Source organism: Erythrolamprus reginae, chromosome 3, assembly GCF_031021105.1.
Source record: "Erythrolamprus reginae isolate rEryReg1 chromosome 3, rEryReg1.hap1, whole genome shotgun sequence".
NCBI lineage: Eukaryota > Metazoa > Chordata > Lepidosauria > Squamata > Dipsadidae > Erythrolamprus > Erythrolamprus reginae.
This window is the reverse complement of record NC_091952.1, coordinates 209,949,101-209,973,552: the sequence shown is the minus strand read 5'-3', so window position 1 is coordinate 209,973,552 and position 24,452 is coordinate 209,949,101. Positions and strand designations below refer to the sequence as shown.

Genomic DNA, 24,452 nt, shown 5'->3' with positions numbered 1-24,452 from the left:
AACTTTTTTAATAGATTTCTCTATATAGAACTCATTTTGGGCTATCTTGTAGAAGCCATTTTTCATTGTTTTTTGGTGCTGCAGTGGAAGAGGAGGGAAGGAAAATCTCTTCTGCTTAAGAAATGAAGGTCAATTTTACCCATGTGTTTTTATTAAGAAAATCTAGTTTAAAACATACAAGTGTCAGACAATATCACATTACTTACAGTGCATGTGTTTGGATACAATGTGTATTATAGTTGGTTCTACAATTAGCCAGATGTTTTGGCATCTGGATTTGGCATTTTTATTTACCTATCAAATCCTTCCCAAGAATAGGCTGGTGTTGCTTGATGATGTTAAAAGAATTGCTGTGGAATGCGATTTGGCATAAATAAGTGAGCTACTATAGTCATAATGGCAGACAAATTGTTGACAATGATGGAATATATCTTAACAATGAAGATTTTATAATAGCAGGGGTACCCGAAGAAAGTTACAAATGTTTTGGGGATTTAGAAGCTTCCAATTTATTCCAAAATCAAATCAAAATACTTCTACTAAATATATTGTAGAATCATAAGGCTAGTAGGGATTTTGAGGTCTTCTAGTCCCTCTGCCAAGGGTTTATACTAGTGATGGTGAACCTTTTTTTCCTTGGGTGCCCCAAGAGATTGCGCATGCGCTATCACGTGTGTGTGAGTACCCACACCCATAATTCAATACCTTAGGAGAGCAAAAACAACTTCTCCCCATCCCTCAGAGGCCCTCTTGGAGTCTGGAAATGGCCTGCTTCCAGACGTCTCCAAAGGCTTCCCTAGAGCCAGGGGAGGGTAAAAATGTCCTCCTCCATCCCTCTGGAGACTCTCTGGAAGTCAAAAACACCCAACCAGAGCCTCTGTGCAAGCCAAAAATCATCTGGCTGGCACACACATGCACGTTGGATCTGGGCTAAGGCAATGGTTCATGTGCTAGCAAATATGGCTCTGTGTGCCACCTGTAGCACCCGTGCCATAGGTTCGCCATCACTGGCTTATAACATACCGAACAAATGATTGTCTTGTAAATTCCCAATGATAGGCATATTTTCAAGTTTAATCTCCCTGTAATGAGCTGAGGTGCTACAGATAATCAATCAGTTCTGAAAATTTTGAAAACAAAACTAAACAGAGCCCTTGCGGAATGGATGGCAAATAAATCAATCAAATAAATAAAATAAATGATGGACATACAATTAAAGCAAGTCCTTATTATTTGATATGCAGCAGGAATATTTGACTGGACTCAGATAGAATTTGATAATTTGGATCGGAAAACAAGAAAACTAATGACAATGCACCATGCTTTGTATCCAAAAAGTAGTACTGATTGGCTGTATGTGAAGAGCTAAAACAGATAGAGGATTTATACAAATTAAACAAACTGGAGGAAGAAAACATGGTCTAAATTACTATATTAAGAAAAGCCAAGGACCTTTGATGAAGGCAGTTGATCAGGAAAAACTCTTGAAAATAATAATTAGAAGAAAAAGCCAATGTGTGATCAATATTTGAAGGATATAAAAGGAAAATCTAATAAAAACTCACATAGAATTAGTTAAGATCAGGAGTGTTCAAAAATACTCCTGACTCACAACAAACTTTCTTAACTAATTTCATGATGGCAAAAATTCTAATGTTACAACAGCTAATGTCACCTTTGTAGTGTAGTATAAGGATGAAACAATTTACCATCTTGATCAATGGCTGCCACAAAAATTCAAAAACTGACTACAAGCAGCATCATGACCAAGTTGTCACAATTCATTGGAAACTTCCAGAGGCTTGGATTTGAATGTTGTTAAAACTACTGGACCATCAAATTGAGATGATTTTGAGCAGGTTGAGATCTTAAGGGAAATTTAACTTTCAAACAGACAGTCATCTTGTACCTAACATGCCTGATATAATAATTATTGAAAAGAAGAAAATCTGATTCATTGACATTGCTATTCTGGGTTGGAAAATTGGAAAATGATTAAATAGTGGGACTTGCGGATCAAAATTGAACCCTTATGGAAAAAGAAATCTGATGTACCAATCTTAGAATCTTCAGAGTGCTATCTAAAAGGCTTCATCAATATCAGGAAATAGTGAATTTTTTGGACCTGAATACCCTACTTTTACAAAAGACCACCCTGCTTGGAACTGCCTATGGTATATTCTTAGACATTACCTTAAAATTTCTTGGATCCTTATTCAGGACTTGAATTACTTAGTTTCCACTGGTCTTAGACTGTGAGTTTAATTGTAGATTCCCACACATGATAATAATTTCCCTATAATTTCCTTTCCATAAGAAGTGACTAGTCATTAAATTTGAGGGTTTTTTTTGTTTTTCAGCTTGATCCAAGAATTATTCAGCCTTTTTTGGCAGACTGTAGACAGACGATTGCCAAATTAGATAATCAGAACATGAAGGCTATTAAGGGACTGGAGGATAGACTTTATGCGCTGGATCAGATGATAGCTAGCTGCAGCAGGCTCGTTAATGAACAAAAAGAACTTGCTCAGGTAAGTGGCAGTTGTTTTGAATAAGGCAACCTAGCCTTTTTTTATTATAATAGTAAGTTCTGAAAATTGTTCATTATATTGGATTTGTTTAGATTAAACTACTTCCTTTATCTTAACAGAACATAAATTGGAAATCAAACTTTTTTTAAAATCACAGGTACTGATATCTTCCTACAACAATATGAAATTCACTACTTCATTCTTTATTTCAAGCACTGATTTTGGTGTGGATGTTTTAGTATCAATATATTTGCTGTCCAACTCCCAATGATTCTGGGAGTCCTTGAGGTTTTCAAATCAGGAGATTTGAGTTCTGTACCTCTGATGTAATCCCATTATTTTTGTATTATTTAGCGTTGCTCTCATGATTGAAGTCAGTGACCACTTATGCTGAGACAATGCTGATCTGATGTACACAAATACATTTACTAATATTTTCCTGAATTAGAGGTTTGTTGTACAGACTTTGCTCTACTGAATTACCCAAAGAATCAGCAGTTATAGTCAAGCATAAGGAAATTGCAATTCAACAATTGGAAATAGTTTAATCCTATAATATCAAATGGTTCACCTTATATGTAAGAACTATCTCTTTCTTAAATGTAAAGTATTAAAATCTTAATTCTAGATGGAAGCATTTGGGGTGTGCTAAGATATATTTTTTAATTTACCCCTATTATTCAGTGGCATTGTGATGTATATTGTTTATTATTATTTTTTTGTTTTTAATTCTCTGCTTTTTCTGTAATGGATAATTGTAGCCCTGGAGAGTGGAGAATCATAGGAATATTAATAATAAAATAAATATTATGGCTGAATAGTCAATTAAAAAGAATTGCTATACATAATGCACAGGGCAGTTCCCATCCTTGAAATTTTGCATCTTTTTTCTTTTAGATCCCCCCCTCACACACACACATGTCTTTATTATTTTTATAAATAATTCAAGGCAGTGAACTTAGACTCAGCATGTCTACTTTGAAGATTTAACCTTGTCTTATTGAAGGAGTTACCTGTGTACGTACTGTATACACAATTTGGATAACCAGAAAAAGCCTTCAAACTAATTATGCTGAACCTTTCAGAGAAACATCCATTTCAAATACTTGCATAGTCCTAACATATACTAGTTTATATAATCTTACTTCTTCCTAGGTTAGATTTATTTACAGTCTTCTTCTAATCTGATACGGGGGCTGAGATCTCAAAAGCTAAATATCCCAAGTTTATTCTTATTTATTTGCTTTTAAAAGTAGCTTTCCTTGGTCCGTTGTAACTACAAAAAGCATTTTTTTGAGTCCTTTTCAAAAGTTCTTCACGAGGGAGCATTTGTACCTTCTCTTGCTCTAGAACCACTGGAGCACTTACTTGATCCTTAATAAAATGCATTTTAAAACCAAAGCATACACAGTGTTAATTTAATTTACTAACATGCCAATTGAAAGCAAGAGGAAAATGAAGATTGAACATTGGTCACAGGTGTAATCAGATAGTTTGATAATTGATTGATTGATTGATTGATTTGATTTGTATGCCACCCCTCTCCGAGGACAGTGTTAATATCACTGAATACAATTGTACAAAACTATTTAAAAGTTAAAACCTTCCAACAAAAATGTATAAATATTTGTAAAATCAATATGAATTAATAAAGTAGCTCATGATAGCACCATAAATACAAATAATAGAATACTAATTAAAAAACCTGTTCATAAAAATTCTAACTACTGTATTTAAAAAGAGTAGAATTAGTAATCTGTAAATAAATTACTGAAGTAAAAATAAAGAAGTTTTGTATTCAGTAATGTATTCATAAAGGTGAGAAAATTAACCAAAATACAGTTAATGACTGCAATTATTTCTGTATTTAAGTGAGGTTGGATATAATTAAAACAAAAATAAGAAAATAAATTAGGTAGTTTCTTATTGCATAATTACATGTGTATATAAAATCTTATTTAATATGGTCAGTAGGGGGCAATATATTATAAGGATTCTTTCACTTAGTTTCTAACATAATGCAACCTTGTTAAACCAAAATTACCTGTTGTTATCATTAATAATAAAGTCGTTTGGTTTTCTTTAGAATATTTTAAATGAAGGTATGAAACAATTATCTAGAGCAGGGGTGTCCAAGCCCCAGGGCATGGACTCTGTGCCTCCAGGAACCAATCCGTGTAAGTGAGCAAAGCCCCATCCAGCATGTGTGGAATCCAGGCATTGTATGAAACCATGCCCCCAGTCCCCAAAAAACCTTCTTCCATGGAATGGGTCCCTGGCACCCAAAAGATTGGGGCTGTTGATACAGACTATTATCTATCATTTTGCAAGATCTTAGAGGCGAGCTATTGTAGTGTTCTGAAACCATTTTAGTATTAGTATGGATGTCCATAGGTGATTCTGGTTTGAGGGAGGGGGGGAATTTTTTAGCGTAATTTTTATTTGTAACAGAGAACAGAAAATGTTTCTATTCTTACATCAATTTATTTTATTAAGGGATTTTTGGCCAATCAAAAGAGAGCAGAGAACTTGAAAGATCCTTCAGTGCTACCTGACTTGTGCTTGAGCCATGCAAATCAACTGATGATCATGTTAACTAACCACAGGAAACTTTTAGATATTAAACAAAAATGTACTACTGCCAAACAAGAACTTGCAAATAATTTACAAGTCCGACTAAAGTAAGTGAAGCTATTGTAGTCATTTAATTCACCCCATGTATTTTTTAAAATTGTATGTCTACTATTATTATAATAATTACTGTTTAGAAATTATATCCCAAATCTTTTTTTCTTTGAATGAATTGCCCAGAATTGTGTAACTATTATGTTCAAGAATCACTGTTTTAGTTTGCCGTGTCCTATATACTAAGTTTGCAAACTTTCTTTGCAATTAAGTGCATAGGTTTTTGTTTCTTTTACTGCAATATCTTAACACTAGTAAAACGTATCTCTGAATATGTGTAGTCACATTTTTTCCAGCTTCAAATTAATGGGGAAATATTCCCTGTCCTGTATATATGATAATAGAGGATAGTACTCTTAAAAATAAGTGATTAAGTAGAAGAAACAAAGTATATGAAAAGGAAGCAGACATATTGGCCTCAGTCGTTAGTAAATAAAAGTTATTGTGGAAAACCTTTTTCTATTGAGACTCTCTACATGAATAAAGACTCTGGAAATCCAGAATCTTTCCTTGGTGAATTGTGGCTGGCTGTTGCAGGCACACTCCCATTTTGATTGCTATTTGGGTGCTTGGCAACTAGTTCACCTTTCTGAGTGCTAACAAAGTCCTACAGTCACATGACTGCATTTTTTAAATTTATTTTTTTGCCAACTCCCAGCAGAAGATCTCCATTCAGAAGCTTAGGTTTGCACTTATGAATGTGGTGTCCGGTTAACAACTGTAATGTTGTTAATATAAATGGTATGTTGTAAAGGTGAATGTAGATATGCAGTTTCAACATCTTCATGATTTACAACATATCTATTCTTGGCTGCCCACACCAATGCTGTTCTCAAAGCATTATTTGCACATAATGCTTTTAGATTATGTGCAAACACCTCTTTCAATTCAATTCAGATTTGTATGCCGCCTCTCTCCGAAGACTCATCATAATCCTTATCTGACCAACTAATTTTGCTTTATGGGTAACAGTACCATCCACATCAGTCTTTAATTTATATACCCATCTGCAACCTATTGCACGCTCACCTGGTGGTAACTTCACATCCTCATATGCATCAAGATCCTTTAAAGATGTTAATTCCATATTCATAGCTTCCTGCCAAGCTGACAAACAATACTAGCCTGAAATCTATCAGTGCTAGTCTTTCTCTAATAACTTTATTATTTATTTTCCTTTCCACAAATCTTAACCAATTGGAAAAATGTTGGCACATATCTGCTTTAGATTTCATCAAATAACCGAAATCAAATCTGGAATAATGCTCAACTATGCTAAGTATATAACAAGCTCCAAATAAATTAGGTTTCTTAGGACCAATGCTATCAGCAAATACTACTTCTAAAGGTTCTTTAGTTTTAAATCCATTTACTCTGTTTGCAGGCATTACCTTGCTCTTTTCCTCATTACATGCATTGCAATTTAAATATTTTGTACAAGGTTTTAATTGGATACTATTAGCCAAGCCAACCGTTTTCTTCAAAACTTTAAAATTTACATGTCTCATTTGGCTTTTTGTTAACAAAAAATGAGTTAGCCTTACTTAATGAATTGTCAATAAGCACAAACAAGCCATTTTCTAGCCTTGCAGTAACATTTCAGTTCCAGGAAAAATGATGGAAACCATTATTAAAGATAAAATTACTGGGCACATAGAAAAACAGGCATTGCTGAAAGAAAATCAACATGGTTTCTGCAAAGGAAAATCATGTCACTAACTTGTTAGAATTTTTGAGGGTGTAAATAAACACATAGATAAAGGGGACCCAGTTGATATTGTATATCTTGACTTTCAAAAGGCTTTTAACAAAGTCCATCATCAAAGGCTCCTAAAAAATCTCTTCAGCCATGGAATTAGAGGACAGGATTGGTAACTGGCTAAATTATAGGAAGCAAAGGATGGCAATAAATGGACAATTCTCTGGATGGAAAGAAGTGAGAAGTGGTGTGCCCCGAAGTTCAGTTTTGGGACCTTTACTTTTTAATTTATTCATTAATTATCTGGATGTAGAAGTAAATAGTTAAGTAGCAAAGTTTGCTGATGACACTAAATTGTTCCAGTAGTGAAAAGTGAAACTGATTGTCAGAGCTCCAGAAGGATCTCTCGAAATTGAGTGAGTGGGCAACAAAGTGGCAAATGCATTTTAACCTAAACAAGTGCAAAGTTATGCATATTGGGGCAAAGAACCCCAGTTATACCTATCGACTGATGAGGGTCAAGCTTTCTGAAAGGAATCTTGGGATTTTGGTCTACAGCTCAATGAAGATGTCAACCCAGTGCGCAGCAGCAGTAAAAAAAAAGCAAATTCCATGCTTGGCATGATTAGGAAGGGAATTGAAAATAAGTCAATAAGTGTTGTATTTTCTCTGTACAAATCAATGGTGAGACCACACTTGGAGTACTGTGTACAGTTCTGGTCACCTCACCTCAAGAAGGATATCATGGAACTGGAAAAAGTGCAAAAAGGGGCAACAAGTATGATCAAGGAAATGGAGCACCTCCCTTATGAAACCAGGTTGCAATGCGTTGGTCTCTTCAGCCTTGAAAGACGACGTTTAAGGGGTGATTTGATCGAAGTGTATAAAATCATGCATGGGATAGAAAAGGTGGATAGAGAAAAATTCTTTTCTCTCGCACAATGCTAGGACGAAGGGGCATTCCCTAAAGCTCATAGGCAAGAAAGCGAGGTGGAACAAAAAATAATGCTTAATAATGTTCTTAGATAGAGTTTTGTAATAGATGAGTTTATTTCTCTGAATTGATCTAACCTAAAATAGTTTTTACTTTTTGTATTAAGAAGACTTTTATCCTGAGCGGAGCAATTGTAGCTCCTTTTTATATTATGTGCTTTGTCTGGTCTTTTCATGTTTGTTTGTAATGTTTTGTTTTCTTATTTGAAAATAATAAAAATATTTTTTTTAAATAATAATAATAAAGAAAGCAAGGACAAATAAAGAGAAATATTCCTTCACCCAGAGGGTCGTTGGTTTATGGAATTCACTTCCAGAAGAGGTCGTGACAGCTGTTAGCCTTGATAGCTTCAAGGCAGGATTAGACAGATTCATGGATCCCAAGTGTATCGGTGGTTATTGAAACGGATGTCCATGTGCTGCCTCTATGTTGGTTGAGGCAGGCAGGATTCCCTTGAGTACCATTTCTTGTTTGCCTTCTCTTTCTGCTCAAGATCCCCATGTACAATTGGTGGGCCACTGTGTGACACAGAATGCTGGACTCGATGGGCTTTGGCCTGATTCAGCATGGCTCTTCTTATGTTCTTATAAATAAGGAAATATCTGGTTGGCAATTATTAAAAGAGCCAGTTCTTTGAGTGGCTACTGGATGGTCAGTACTTCTGAGTACAATTTGTCTCACCAATTTGCTGTGAAAAAAAAATAGATCCAGAATCTGAAACTGTCTTCATGAATCCCTTGATAAAAGATAAGATATATATTTAACAAATAGCTAGGATTTTTCTTTTAATCACCAGTCCAAATTCACCTATTTTCACCTGTATTGTAGGTGGTGCTGCTTCGTCATGCTTCATGCTGACCAAGATGGAGAGAAACTACAAGCTTTGCTTCGCCTTGTAACAGAGCTGCTAGAAAGAGTGAAAATTGTAGAAAAGCTCAGTAATGTCCCACAGATGTATTGTTTGGCAGTTGTTGAAGTCGTAAGAAGAAAAATGTTTGTGAAACACTACAGAGAGGTAAGTACCTTGAGAAGATAATTTAAACCTAGAATATTTTATAAATTTGTGTCTAATACCTTTTGCTTTATAGAGAAAATGTTTATACATTTGTGTTTAATTAAACATTTTTGTTTTATAGTGGGCTGGTGCATTAGTAAAAGATGGGAAACATCTTTATGATGCAGAAAAAGCCAAAAGGGAATCTTTTGGAAAATTATTTAGTAAGTATTGTAATTATTTCTCTGCTCTCAAGTTACAATGGCACAAACATCATAAAATTAGAAGAAATGTGTATCTTGAATAAATTAGTGTTGATTTTTATATTATCCACAACTATGTGCAGCATAATTATAACATATGATGGTTTTTGTAAGTCTTGAAGCTGGCAAGGTGGGAATTAATAGGATCCTGCCAGATAGAAATATTATGTAAACTTTGAACCAGATGGAAGGCTGGAAAAGATTGAGCAAGTCTTCATTGAAATGGAACAGGTCAAGAAAAAAACCTAAAATTTAAACCCTGGATGATGGTATATTGACAACGGACCCTGAACACGTATACACACCTGCATTTTTATGTTTGAAAGTAACAGATTATTTGAATTTGTATTTTTTTCTGGTCTGAATGTTATGCTGATCAATGAAGCTCTGCTTTTTAACAACAGCGTTCCTGAAGAGTAAAGATTATTCTATGTTTGATGTGGAGTCTAGCATTTTTATTGAATCAGTGTTGTCACCCAAACTAAATTTTCATTTATAAGTCACAAATTATTCATATGCCTGGTCTCAGTCACGCAAACACATTATTGACAAAAGGTGTGGGAGTGTTTGCATGTGAGATAAAAAAAAGGTAAAGAGCAGCCAATTTTCTTCCTCCTGTTACTATCCTGTGCTATTGTCCTGGGCACTTTTCTTCTGGTTTACCTCTTATATCAGGACTGTACTAGAAAATGAAGAGGCTGGGATCCTGAATAATATTCTCTTCATTTTCCTCCTATTAAAGAGGCGTGTGATCCATTCAGAGAGAGAATATTGAAAGTAAACAAGAGATGGCTATAGACATGGTGCTAGTAAGAATGGAGTATATTCTCCAGTCTAGAATATATTTTTGTGGCGAGAGATAATAAACTGTACCCCAGATGTGCTGGGAAAATTTTGTTCTGCAATTCTGGCCCTAATCCATTAGAAGAGAGTTCAGAAAAAATTGAAATTGCAACATTAGGCACTGGGAATGGAACTGTGGTGATAACACGGGATATAGAAGCACCTTAATAATAATGAGAGTATTTATTTATTTATTTATTTATTTATTTATTTATTTATTCATTCATTCAATTTTATGCCGCCCTTCTCCTTAGACTCTGGGCAGCTTACAACATGTTAGCAATAGCACTTTTTAACAGAGCTAGGCTATTGCCTCCACAATCCGGGTCCTCATTTTAGCCACCTCAGAAGGATGGAAGGCTGAGTAAACCTTGAGCCGGTGATGAGATTTGAACCGCTGACCTTCAGATCTACAGTCAGCTTCAGTGGCCTGCAGTACAGCACTCTACCTGCTGCGCCACCCCGGCTCTTTTACAAATACCAACGAAGAGAACAAACTAAATTATTTGACCTATGTTGTTTCCAAGGTGTCATAAAAATGAATGTGAGGACAGACAAAGACAACCATAAGTTTTCATGCAGGAGGGCAAGTATGATTTAATAGGCATTGTAAAACCTTGTGAGGGGAAACTGAAGATTGGAATAGGATTGAAGGATATAACTTATGCAAAAAAAAATAAAGGCTAGATAAAAGGGGGGGGGGGGAAGGCCTTTTTTTAAAAAGTTCCATTTCTAGAAAGCCAGAAATATGAATATGAAGATTTGGTCAGTGAGGTTAAAAAAAACCCATTGATATTATAAGTGTTGTGGTTGGCTCTGGCCCAGCTCCTGCCCCAAGGAATGTGGAGGTGGATGCAGGGGAAACATCAACATGTCATAGGCCTGTTTTATTGCCGACAGAGACAGGTAGTGCAGTTTCCTTGGACGAAGAAGAAGGTGGGGTGACTTGGAAGAGGGGGGCTTGGCACACAGCCCAGGAAGCCAATCTCCATTATCTTCAGTTGAATCAGATGAGGAAGTGCTAGACACACGTCTGCGCAGAATTATGCATAGAAGAGATATTTGCAGAAATATTACAGGAGATAAGAGAGGCCACCTGTGTTTGGGTGGGGCTCCAGTAATTAGAGCTGCTGATGTAAATAGCAGCGTGTTGGTTTGGTCGTTGTGGAAGATTATCTGATCGTTGTTCTTCAGGACTGTGCCTTGCTGTTTCCGGACTTTGTTGATTTTTCACGCCTTTGAAACCAAAGCAGAGCAAAGTGTGTGTGTGTTTCACTTCGTGGAAGAAGAAGGGCTGTGACGATTCTTCACAGCTGCTAGCTAAGTACTTAAAGACTGAGTAAGGGGATTGTACAGACTACCAGGTTGTTTTGGGATGTGTGCTCTTTGCAATACAAAAAGGGTGCTTTGTTTCTTTTGAATTTTTGTGATAAAGAACATTTTTTTTGAACTTTCAAGTGTGTGTGTCTAAAATTTGTATCCTTGAATTTTCGGGAGACTCTTACCATAGAGCCAGGCAGAACAATAAGGATATATATATCAGACAGATCTAGATAACTTGAGAAATTTTAGGGAGAAACAATATAATGATGGCAGACCTCAATTACCTGGATACCCTTTGACAAGCCAACTTGACTAAGAATGCAACTCCCATCTCTTCTGTGGTCTTATTTCATTTTCCAAAATATTGACAAAGAGATGATAGGATTGCCTGGTCTAGATTTGAACTTAACAATAAGAAAGTGGGAGAAAGAAAATCTGTTTTATTTTATAATTCTATGACTTAGCTTGCACAGTTTCTTTCATTTCTCCTGCACATTATTTTAGTGCTGTAGTGAAAATTATGGTAGTGTGTAGCAAATCTGTTATATAACTAGAATTGTGTTCAAAGCTAAGACTAGAACTTAGCTTTTTAACTATTCAGGCATTTGTTAAATGCTTTCTTCAGATATCTTGATATTTTGAAATAGAAGGATGTAAAACTCACGAGAGAGGTGCGATAAATTGAAAATATGTTTTGTTTAAATCCTGAAACAAACATATTGTGACTTAGAAATTTGCCCAAATTTGAAACCAGGAACATTTTTGGTTGTTCCAGGTTTTGGCCAAGATGCATCAAATGGGGCGATTAGGGCAATGACTCCCAACTTTTTGGGCACCAGGGATTGATTCTGTGAAGAGAGGTTTTTCCATGGACTGGAAAGGACATGGTTTCATGTGCTGCCTGCACCCCATGGATGGGTCTTTGCTATTTGCATGACCCAGTTTCTGGCATGCCACAGACTGGTGCTGGTCCATGGATAGAAGAGTTGGGGACTTCTGCAGCAAGGCTGGTGTGCCTCATCTCTCTGCCACACGGACTGTGTATTGATCTCACAAATTTTTCCAGTGCCTTTCCCCCCTCTTTTTTCCCTTAATTATCACTACCCTTTAAATATCCCATAACAAGTAGGAGGATGGATAGGAAGTCTGGCTGTATTTATTAGATTTGAATGGAAGTCTGTGGCCTACTCATCACCCCCATGTTGGTGCTTTCCAATCTCCTCTTAGCAATCTCATGCCATTATCCTTGAATTCAAGTGTAGCATAACCACCTGCTCTGCTTGCCTTTTATAATCTCCTTATGCTTTCTTTTAGACAATATCATCCTAGCTTTTTCCCTTCTCTTCCCATCCTAAAAACTTCTGCCCAGAAGATGAGTTTCAGTTCTAGTCCCAGGCAAAATATCTAATAAGAATGATTTTTTTCCTTAAAACAAGGAAGTAGATCTCTTGGTTGAATAGAGAAATATTAGTGTTTTGTAAAGCATTAGAAGGGAGCACTTCACAAAATGGTAAGGCATAAGGAAAACATATCTTAAAGTATTATAGCAGCCATTACAGTCTTGGGATAGATGGCTTTCCTTGTTGTCTGCATGGATGTGTTTGTGCTCAGGCGCTTCATTTACCTTACAATCCCACCTGTCTGACCATTCTGACAAAGCTTTGACAAACAACTACACCAAAGGTTTAATGCTTTAATTAATGCCTTAATACTTAAATGACCGATATTCCCTTTGTACTGTTAATAAAATGTATCTTCTGCTTTATTATACAAATATTTATATACTTTTGCATCAAAAATATTTTGCTCTTTCTGCTTCCTTCTGAGACCTTCACACATTTTCTTGAAAAGTTCAATTTTAGTCTTGAAATTTGATCAAAGTGAAAAGTTACTTTCCTTAGAAATAGATAATATGAAAGGATAGATAGTATTCTTTCATTTTAACAGATTTTCATAACCTGTGAATAAAAAGAGCAACCTTTGTTTATTTTAACAGGGAAATCTTTCTTAAGAAATCGTTTGTTCAGGGGGCTTGATGCCTGGCCACCATCCTTTTGTGTGAGTATTTTACCTTTAAAAAAATGAAATCTAGTTCTTTTCTAACAGTTTTAAATTAATAGCCTTCTGGGAAGAAGCCTGTGTGTGTGTGTGTAATGGCAAACTTGTAAGTAAGAAATATATAGCATTTTTATGCAATAATTTATTTGTTTCATTTCTTGTATTAATAATAATATAGATTGCTGTAAAGTATTTTAAAATATTAATTGGTGTTATGTTCATTTGTATATGGCTTTAAATAACTATGAACAGCTAATTCATATTTATTGTAGTTTGGACTAATTTTCTTCAGTAAGTTAAATAATATTATACTGTGAAAACTGAACAGAGAATATATAAGACTTGATTCTTATTTTGTAAAAGATGTGATTAGCATTTAAATGTTGATGACCCTTCTAAGAGCCAGAACAAATAACTTAAATAACTGAGCTTAAACAAATACCACACAAATGATATAGGAATAAGAATTGTTCCTCTCACCCTTTTCCCTTGCTGGCAGATGGTAAACAGGAATACTTTTACGTCTCCCTGTTTGGACTGATCAGATTTCTGAATTAATTTCACTTATATTAGAATTATGTGGGGGTTTTGTAGCTTTACATTTCTGTGAGATGGTACTATATATTTAGATAATAAATTTATTACAAGAGGTGAACAACCTGCTACTATTCATATATTTGAGATTATAGCTGCTTGGGTACTTTTACAGTATTTAGAACTGTATTATTTATTTTCACTAAGCTATCTACAGTAATTTAAATTTATTTCCTATATAATTCCAGTAATTCAGATATTCAGAGTATATAAAGTCAGATTTATTTTCCTTTTATGTGGTCTATGTTGAATTGTACTGTGTTCAGTAGTAAAGAACTGTTACTGTGCAACAATTATATAATCAGTTGCATTATTTTAATAGCAACAAGTTTAATAGCAACAGTGCTTTCTACATTTTGAAAAATATTTAATATAATGTAAATGTAAGAAATTATATAAGCTCTGCATTAATATTCATTTAAAATTTTTTGTATAATATTTCTCCATTAATATGATCTGTGAATGGCATTTATAATCTGCTTTAACGCAAATAAAAGATGTGTTTTTTAAGTAGGATCTCTCTCTCTCTCTCTCTCTCTCTCTCTCTCGCTCTCGCTCTCGCTCTCTCGCTCTCTCTCGCTCTCGCTCTCTCTCTCTCTCTCTCTGCCCAGAAGATGAGTTTTGTTTCCAGATGGAATGATACCCATTCGTGACCACTAGAATGGAATTATTGATAAAATCTACTTTTTAAAGAATATTTCACATTAAAACTATCAGTTGGAACAACATATAAATGCAGCCATTAAGCAGCTGTTTATAGATTTTATGTACCTGAATGTTTGCCTATTTTAATCATGTATAAATTTCTTTTTTATTTACAGACTCGAAAACCTCGCAGATTTGATAGTGAACTTCCTGATATTTCATTATCTGATTTGCAGTTTCTTCAATCCTTTTGTCCTTCAGAAGTACAACCATTACTCAGGTAAGGTATTATTTTCATTACCTAAAATAAAGAGCTTCTGCTAATAGATAGCCATTAATACAAATCTAATAAATTATTAATTATTAATTATTATTAAGAAATACAATTGCCAATAATTATAGGAAAAATTACCCCCCCCCCCCCCCCCCGTTCTTTCTGGTTCATGAATATGTAGCTAACAAAAAAGCTACAGATTTTAGCAGTCTCTGTCAATGTTAAAAGACTATTTATATAGCATATTTATAATCAGGTTAAAATATCTGTATAACAGATTTGTGAGTTGGGACTGATTTCAAAAGAGAAAAAATCCATGTCAGAAATTCTGGGCAATAAACAAGAGAAATACATTCCTGTGTTTTTCTGTTATTTATATAAATTTGTATCCTACAAATATTTCATCTAGAGTCTTTTCAAGTGGACAACCACAGTAAATTTAATTAAATACATAAATATATTAGAAGTATTTTTCAATTAACATGTAAAGAATACTATTCTTTTTGGTCTAAGTTCTTTTCTGATTAAACTTCCCAAAAAGTATTTTCAAAGTATAAATAGTTAAATAGAATAGTTTGTTTGCTGAAGTTCTCCATCATTTTATCATATAATTTTTTACATGGTCTGGTTTATCTAAGCTTGGAATTCAAGATTTAGCAGTGGCATCAGAATGAATGGTGAGAGTCAAATAAGAAATGTTATCATTAGATTGTAATAAAAAAGGCAGAAGCCTTCCAATTAATTGTTCTCCAATGTCATTGTAATATAATTTATTATTTGATATGTGTTATCAATTTAAATTATGTTGTATTTTTAAGGGTTCCCATACTTTGTGATTTTGAACCTCTCCACCAGCATGTACTTGCTTTACATAACCTTGTCAAAGCAGCAAAGAGTTTGGATGAAATGTCCCAGACCATTACGGATTTGCTGAATGAACAAAAGGTAGAATCAAGTTATATATATATATGCAATTCTGTGGAAGAGCGAAACAATATTTGCAATATTTAATTCTACAATAATATAATTAAAGATTGGATTAAATCCAATGCATTGTTCAAAGGATAATCTGTTCAAAGGATACTCTCTATCCCCCTATTTTAATTAGCATAGCATTTAGATTTATATATCACTTCACAGTGCTTTACAGCCCTTTCTAAGTGGTTTACAGAGAGTAAGCATAGTGCCCCCCAAAATCTGGATTCTCATTTTACTGACCTTGAAAAGCATGGAAGGCTGAGTCAACCTTGAACCTACTGAGATTCGATCTGCCAAACTGCTAGTGGTCAGCAGAAGTAGTTTGCTGTACTGCACTCTAACCACTGTGCCCCTGAGGCTTCCCTTCTCCTTTTCTTGTTTTTATAAATAACTCAAAGTAGCAAATATACCTAATACTCCTTCCCCTATTATTTCCTCCAAAACAACTACTGTATGTGTGGTGAGTTGGGCTGAGAAAAAGGAACTGGCTCAAAATCACTCAGCTCACTTCTATGCCTAAAATAGGATTAGAAGTCACAGCCACTGGCTTCTGAATTGTTGACAGTCCAGCCTGAAAAGATAAGATGTGGAAAATCACTTTCAGGGGTCCATGTAAGCTCAGCACCATTCTTGATGCCTGGGGAATGTCCTCCTATAGATGTCCTATGTTCATGTCATAGAGCCATGGATATATAGATAGTCCTTGACTTAAAACCATTGGTGAAAAGTTACAGCTTCCTCAGAAAAAGAGATGTATGACCTGTTCTTGAAGTTGTAATTATCGCACCATCCTTGCAGTCACATAGTCACAGTTCAGGCACTTGACAACAGGGTCACGTTTACCACTGGTTGCAGCTTCCTGCAGTCGTGATTGCAATTTGCAGCCTTTCCAGACAGTTTCTGACAAGCAACATCAAGTGGGGAAGCTCAATTCATTTAATAGTAATTTGTTTAATGGCTGCAGTAAAAAAATAAGTATAATATTGGGCTTGGTCACATGGTGATTGCTTTACAATCACACTAATTTATGATGGAAATTCCAGATGTGGTTGTAAATCAGAGAGTAGCTATAATGTATAAGAAAACTCTGGCATCTTGGCTTCTTCTTTACATCTGTTTCCCGCAGTATAAAAAGTCCTTTTGGGAATGTTGATCTCTCCTGAACAGTGCCAGTTGTATACTGGAAAATGTAACACGGTGGAAAGTTATCCAATGGAAGGATTATAATAATATGACTGGCACTCACTTGCACACTCCACATAATGAAAATACGAATTTTGAAAGACCCTTTTAAAACCGGTACTGATATTTCTTCTATTCAGAAGGGAGAAAAGTGTTCAAAATGCTTTAGATTACTGAAGTAATAGCTCGTGGTAAATCCTTCAATCTTTTTCTGGGATCATGTGACTATTCTAAAGGGATTCCCACAATCATTCATGGGATTCTGAGTTTTATTTGTTCTAATAGAAGAAAAATTAAAGAGTTGGAATAAACTAAATTATTATTAAAACAATCCTGATAAACCACCATCTTTTTTATTCTTCTTACGAAAAGCTATCCTTAGTCCAACTGATTGTTGATTGTGAGTTACTGTTGCAGGGAAATCCTGGTTAGTAGTCCAGGTAGTTAGTAGTAGTAGTAGTAGTAGTAGTAGTAGTAGTAGTAGTAGTAATAGTAATAGTAGAAACTGGTCACCACAATTTCTACATGGTGTTTACAAAAGAGCTATAAGTCTCCAACACCTTCAAATATTGTACCAACCCTACCGGGGGAATACGTCATTTCAGAATAAATATTGTGTTAGGATATCATAATGTGGGATACATACAGTCTTAAGTAATGGGGATTCAGATACATCCACAGATCATTTGTTTAATTGAAGCCAAGCAGTTGTTTTTAGAAAAAAGCACAATTCCATTTGTAATTTGTGGTACTTTAATTATTCAATTACAGCCTTCCAGATGTTATAGACTGCAGTTCCCATTATTGTTTGCATGCTAGACTTGATGTGTATTGGAATTTAATAAGATCTGGATGTCATATTGGCATCCCAATTTAAAAACATTAGAAGAATAGTTTCCAAAACAATTTTATTACAGATTCAAGGGTACCTATGTTAACATAAAATTTAAAGTTTTCAGGATAATGAGATTTCTTGGAAAAGTTTGCCTCAACTGTCTTAAAGTCTTTCAGGGATTCTTGTACTCCTGTTTCTATTTTTAAGAAGAAAACTCTTTTCTAGTCATTTCTGTAATTGTGAATGGGAAAGCATCAGACCATCCTCTAGTTTTTATTCAAAATCAGATTTTTAACTACAAATTTAGAAATGCATAGTAGGCTAGGATTTTATTAGAACTGGCATATGGATAGATGTAAGCTTTATTTATTTCTTTGTTCAATTTCTGGAGCTACCCATGTCAATCAATTAGAAAATTACAGTTCAAAATCTATGCTACAATTAAAATAATAAAAACATTTTAAAATAATACAAAAAATATATAAAAATCCAATAAATAAATATATACAGCAAGCAAGATACTTGGCCAATTAACAATAAAGCCAGGAAATAGGGCCCTTGATGAATTTAGCACCCCTTGGGAATGTAGCCAGGTTTTCAGAGCCCTACAAAAGTCTAACAACATTATTGGTGTAACACTAATTTTGAAAATACATCCATGGGTGTGTTTATTTTTAGCTTTTCCATATGTTATGTTTCAGGCCATATTCATATATATGTATTATATTTTTTGGAGTATAAGAGGCATTTGAATAATGAAATAAATACTGTATTTTTGGAGTATAAGACGCACTGGAGTATAAGATGCACCTTAGTTTTTGAGGAGGAAAATAGGGAAAAGAATCTGCTTACCAGGTATTCATCTGGCTAGTGTCCTTAGTATGGTCAGCTTCACCACATTATTTTATCCACTGGTTAGGGCTTTAAAAAAACCTTATTCAGAGAGAGTAACAATGAAAGAGCTTACAAGCCAGTAAGAGCTGGGAAAATCATTAGCACCTGGAAAGAAACATTCGGAGCAAGTAGAGCAATGGAAAAAACCCTGAAAAGACTTAGGACTTGGAAAACATTCTTTGCAAAGAGTAACAGTGAAAGAGCTTGCAAGTAGGTAAGAACTGGGAACATTGTTAGCACCTGGTTAGGGCTGGAAAGAAACATTCGGAGCAAGTAGAGAATTAAAAAAAACCCACAAGACAGGGTTTGGAAAACATTCTTAGCTGAGTAACAATGAAAGAACTTGCAAGCCGATAATATGTATGTATGTATACATGCATACATACATACATACATACATACATACATATATATGTGTGTGTGTATGTGAGTGAGTGTGTGTGTGTGTGTGTATACAATATAACTCCAAATAAATCAAACTTCTGTGAAATCAAACTGTCCACTTAGGAAACAACACTGATTGACAATCAATTTCACATGCTGTTGTGCACATTTCACTTTGTACAGAACAAAGTATTAAATGAGAATATTTCATTCATTCAGATCTAGGATTTGTTATTTGAGTGTTCTCTTTATTTTTTTTGAGCAGTATATATACATTCAGATGCACACACATACATTATTTCATTGTATGGTGTTATAATGTGTGTAATGTGCATACTGTGTCATATTAAAAGGAAACTGTGTCTGAATTATTATTTTTCTTTCTATACTGCCAACGTATTATTATAATCAGTCCAAATAATTAGCAATATCACTTAGAGTTATATACTGCTTCACAGTGCTTTTATAGCCCTCTCTAAACAGTGTACAGAGGTCAGTGTATTGCCCCCAACAATTTGGGTCCTCATTATCTGTTATTTGTTTATTTGGGCTCTTCTATTAAACATGGTTGATACAGTAACATTTACAGTATCTTATACTGTACTTATGCAAGTTTATATTCATGGCTAGATTTCACTGGTAATTTATATACTTTTACTTAATAAAATTGTATACTTATGCAAGTTTATATTCATGGCTAGATTTCACTGGTAATTTATATACTTTTACTTAATAAAATTGTAATCTGATGCAATATAGCTATTAGAACTTGCTTTTTAAAAAAACATTTAAGTATAATATGTATTTTTTTATAATTTACTATTAGTTTAACTCAATTTGTCTGACCATTCTGATTTACGATGTATTGAATATTCTGACATACAATTAGATTTCTTCTTTCTCACAAAAGCTCCTGAATTCAGTAGCTGCTTTTAAACTGTTATGAGCTTTTAGGCATGACCATTTCTCTAAAATATTTAAAAAGCTTCATAATTGCTACGGCATGTGTGAGACTGTATTTGAGTTGGGGGCCTGTATTGGGAATTGTTAGGAAATAATATTATTTTAACTCTTACTTACTTTTTATTCTTATAGACTTCTAACAGTCAAGCCTCGCCACAATCTATCACTACACCAAGAATGGAAAGTACAACAGGAACAACAATTGCTACCTCTCCTAAAACTCCATCACCTCTCAGTCTTCAGGGTCCTCTTTGCCCTTCTGTGTGTCCTCCAGCTCCTTTAGAAGAATTGTCTCCAGACAGTATTGATGCTCACACATTTGATTTTGAAACAATTGCCCACCCAAACATAGAGCAATCTCTTAAAGAAGAATCTTTAGATTTGGACTCATTGGCCGAAAGTCCAGAATCCGATTTTATGTCTGCAGTGAATGAGTTCATAATAGAAGAGAATCCATCATCTCCGAATGTGATAAGTGACCCTCAAAGTCCAGAAATGATGGTAGAATCCCTCTATTCCTCAGTTATCAATGCAATAGATAGTAGGAGGATGCAAGACACAAATATATGCGTAAAAGATGCAATTTTAGAAAATCCTGCTCTAAATGTTTACATGGACAAATGCAGAGATTTTGCCCAAGAATCTCAGTTAAATTTATTGAATATCAAAGAAGACCTTTATCACTTTAGAACATTTATAAAAAAAGAACAGTGTAACTTTTCCTCCTCTTTAAAATGTACTTCAATAGAAATAAGGAATATTATAGAGAAAGTCAAACTTTCTCTTGAAAAATCTTTCAAGGATAAGCATCAAAAAGAACTACAGTCTCTAAAAACTGAATATGAAAGTAAAATAAATATTTTAGTTGAAGATAGTGAAGAAAATAAAAAAAAGATTGCTAAACTACATTGTGATTTAAAAGAACTTGAAGACGTTTTACATGACAAAGATAATGAATTTGAAATAGTAAAGAATGAAAAGGAAGCAGTTGTGTTCTTGCAAAATGAAAAAGAACAGAAATTGATTGAAGTGGAATGCCAAATGAAGAAACTGTATCATGAAATTAAAGAACTGACAGAGTCACGTGAAAGAGTATTAGAAAATTTGAAAAAACTTAATGTTGAAAATGAGGAAAAATTACAACTTCTGAAAGCAGAATGTCAAACTATGGAGCAAGATCATCTAAAGGAATTAGAATCTAATCTACATGTCACACATATGCACGAATTTGAAGAATTAATAGCCAAACACAGTGATTGTTTAGAGAAGTTAAAAAAAGAACATCAACACCAACTTGAAAAGCTGCAGGAAACTCATGCTGCTGATGTCTTTGAAAAAGAACAACAGATTGAGGAATTAAATATTAAGGTTTCTGAATTATCTGACAGGAGATGTAAACTTGAAGTTGAACTTGCATTGAAAGAAGCAGAAGCAGATGAAATGAAAGTACTTATCGAAGCAAACAAAGCTCAACAGCAAAGTAATGTCAGAACCCTCGTTGACAAAGAAACTGAAATGCTAAGAAAAGAGACCAATAAATTAAGGCATATAATTCAAGTTAGTAACGATGAATACCAGGTAGGTCTAGCAGATCTGAGGACTATAATAACAGTTGAGAAAGATCACTGCATTTCAGAATTAATTGACAGGCATGAAGGAGAAGTAAATTTGCTGAGAATAGAATTGGATAAAACAACCTCCTTGCATCAGAAAGCACTGGAAGCAGAAAAAAACCTGGAAGAACAAATTAAAGAATTGCAAGGTAAACTGGATTTAGAAATGAATGCTGTACAGAGACATAAAGAAGAGCTTTTAGCTTTGCGTGAACAGCAGAAGAAATATGAAGACACCATTGGGAAACTCACAGAAGAAAAGGAACTATTAATAGCTACCCATGAACAAGACAAGAAAGAGATGGTACAGAAACTCAGTTGCGAAAAAGAAGATACAGTACAAAATGCTCTTAAAGAGTTTGAATTACAGAGGGGTGCTGTTGAAAAAGAACTTTTGGAAAAAATCCAGCAACTTGAGATGCAAGTTAATCAGAGGTATCGTATGAATTAGAGTTACCTTCTAATATTTTAAATGAGAAAACAACTCTAAATATATTTTGTATGAGTTGGCAAAATAGATTATAAAATTACAGGAGGAGCTCTTCAGTCAGTTTGCTTGTTTGTTTGGTTAACCAGCCACATATTTTTCCACAGATATCATCAGCCTTATCTCTTATCCTAACATACAAATCAATTTTTATTCCAAATATTTTGTGGTTTATACTGAGTAAATGAGTCTCTAAGTTTTAATACTAAATTACATATTATTTCAATCTATCCCACATTGGGCCACATATTGCTTTGGATTTATACTGCATTTTTCTAGTGGATCAAAAACATTTGGATTTTTTTCGAAATGGTTGCACGTTAAAATTTTATTCCATATTAAAAAGTTGCTATCCCCCACCTACTTAAAGCTGTTGTATTAGGAGTCATACCATTTGTGCTTATTCTTTTTTTTTTAATGTAAAGTTCAGATTTATTTTGTGGGTCAAGCTTATATAAATTAACGTAAGGTTTGGAAAAAAATTACTCTTTGAAAATGAACAAAATTATATAATTGAACATAATTCAGTACTTGCTATTTTCAAAATAATTATTTCATCTACATACTGCTAAAATTGTCATATCTGTAACCTTAACCTTAGTAGATAGTTATAAGTCAAAACTTTTTCAGCCAAGGTACTTTAAAAGGACTATTTCCAGAATGCACCCAAAATCCCATGGACTCCCATTGAACTGAAATTTGGCACATTTTATAAAACATTTTGTCAAATAAAATTATAAAACATTTTATGATAAAATAAACAATGCTGTAAAACATTTCCTGTGGTCAACTTCTGATGTTTGTGCTATGCAATTCAACAAAGGCTACTTTTAAGGCAGATACAATTAAATATCTCCTTGTATTTTCCTATGGTCAACTTCTGATGTTTGTGCTATTCAATTCAACAAATACTACTTTTTAAAGGCAGATACAATGAAACATCTCCTTGTACTTTTAAGGAGTTTCCAGTACATTACTGTCATTGTTGAAGGCAATGAGGAATTTAGTAAGGAAATATCTCTAAAATGATGACCCGGGCATAACCTTTTAAAGACAAGTTATGAGACCTCAGAGAGAGTGCTTTATATATTAAAAAAAAGAACTTTAAGCCATCTTAATGCATTTTACAGCCCTGCATGGTCACATGATCACGATCTCTTTGTTTGGCAACCTATTCATGTTTACGACTGATTGTCCAATGTACAGTGATCACATCATTGCCCTTTGCAATCTTCTCTGCCATTTCCCCATAAAGTCAATGGAAAGCCTACAAGGAAGTTTCCAAGCTGCTTCTGTGTGCTGAGAGGACTCCTTGTTTCTGGGGCTGGCTAAAAGAATTCCTGCTGGAGGGAATCGGTTCTCATTGGAGTTTATTACCCATCCACCCCCCCCACCCCCGAAAATCCTGAAGGTCTTTTCCTGCATACCAATGAAGAATTTCTCCCCAATGGAAAAAATGAAGGGGAAATAATTTGCCAGGCTGCAGGCATGGAAATTCATTTTACTTCAATCCTGCAACTTGATGATGAATTTCTCTTGCCTCATTCCAATTTAGGGCCCCTGTACACAATTTCCCAAGGCACCCTATGCTCCTTACCAGGGTCTCTATCCACTTAACAACTCAGTCGCAACTAGGAGTGGCAGGATTGCTGCTATTGAGTGAAATAATCACATGGTCATCTTTCTTAACAGTTGTTTTTCATCAAGAACTGAGATTCTGGTGCCCCCTATAAATATGTATCTATTTTAGGAGCAAAAAGTTTTTATTTTTTTAAAAGTATAATAATTTTATAATTATGATAATAAAATATAAACCTTAGAAGTCCAAAAGTTGATTGATGCAGATTATATATACTTTAATATGAAATACTTGTAGGAAACTCCAATTTAATTGAAATTGTTGAAATAATGGGAGATGCTAAATACATGAGTAAATACATGATAATATTAACCTGCTACTGATTAGACGAGAAATGTAGTGAAAGTATTATAATTTATTTTTGTCTATATGCATATTTGATTTAATATCCAAATCTTTGAATATGTTGTAATAAATACATGAAAAACAGTACAATACATTAATTAGCAATATTTAATGAATAAAAGTATTTTATTGATATTTTCATAGATTCATAAACTGAGCTTGCATGGGGAATAATGCGTATCTAAAATAAAAATTAATTTTGATCAACAGCAGTAATAAATTGCTACAT

General features: G+C 34.2%; 1 protein-coding gene across 3 annotated transcripts in view; it reads left to right on the top strand.

The window, feature by feature from the left end:
- RB1CC1 (RB1 inducible coiled-coil 1) overlaps positions 1-24,452 on the top strand; it is a 63,358-nt gene that overhangs the window by 20,334 nt on the left and 18,572 nt on the right. For all 3 annotated transcript variants that reach the window (XM_070747746.1, XM_070747747.1, XM_070747745.1), the window contains exons 8-15: positions 2,361-2,531; positions 5,028-5,212; positions 8,738-8,924; positions 9,046-9,127; positions 13,329-13,390; positions 14,806-14,909; positions 15,722-15,848; positions 20,272-22,187. In XM_070747746.1, coding sequence (XP_070603847.1) covers positions 2,361-2,531; positions 5,028-5,212; positions 8,738-8,924; positions 9,046-9,127; positions 13,329-13,390; positions 14,806-14,909; positions 15,722-15,848; positions 20,272-22,187 — 2,834 coding nt within the window. The remainder of the gene's footprint in view (positions 1-2,360; positions 2,532-5,027; positions 5,213-8,737; positions 8,925-9,045; positions 9,128-13,328; positions 13,391-14,805; positions 14,910-15,721; positions 15,849-20,271; positions 22,188-24,452) is intronic.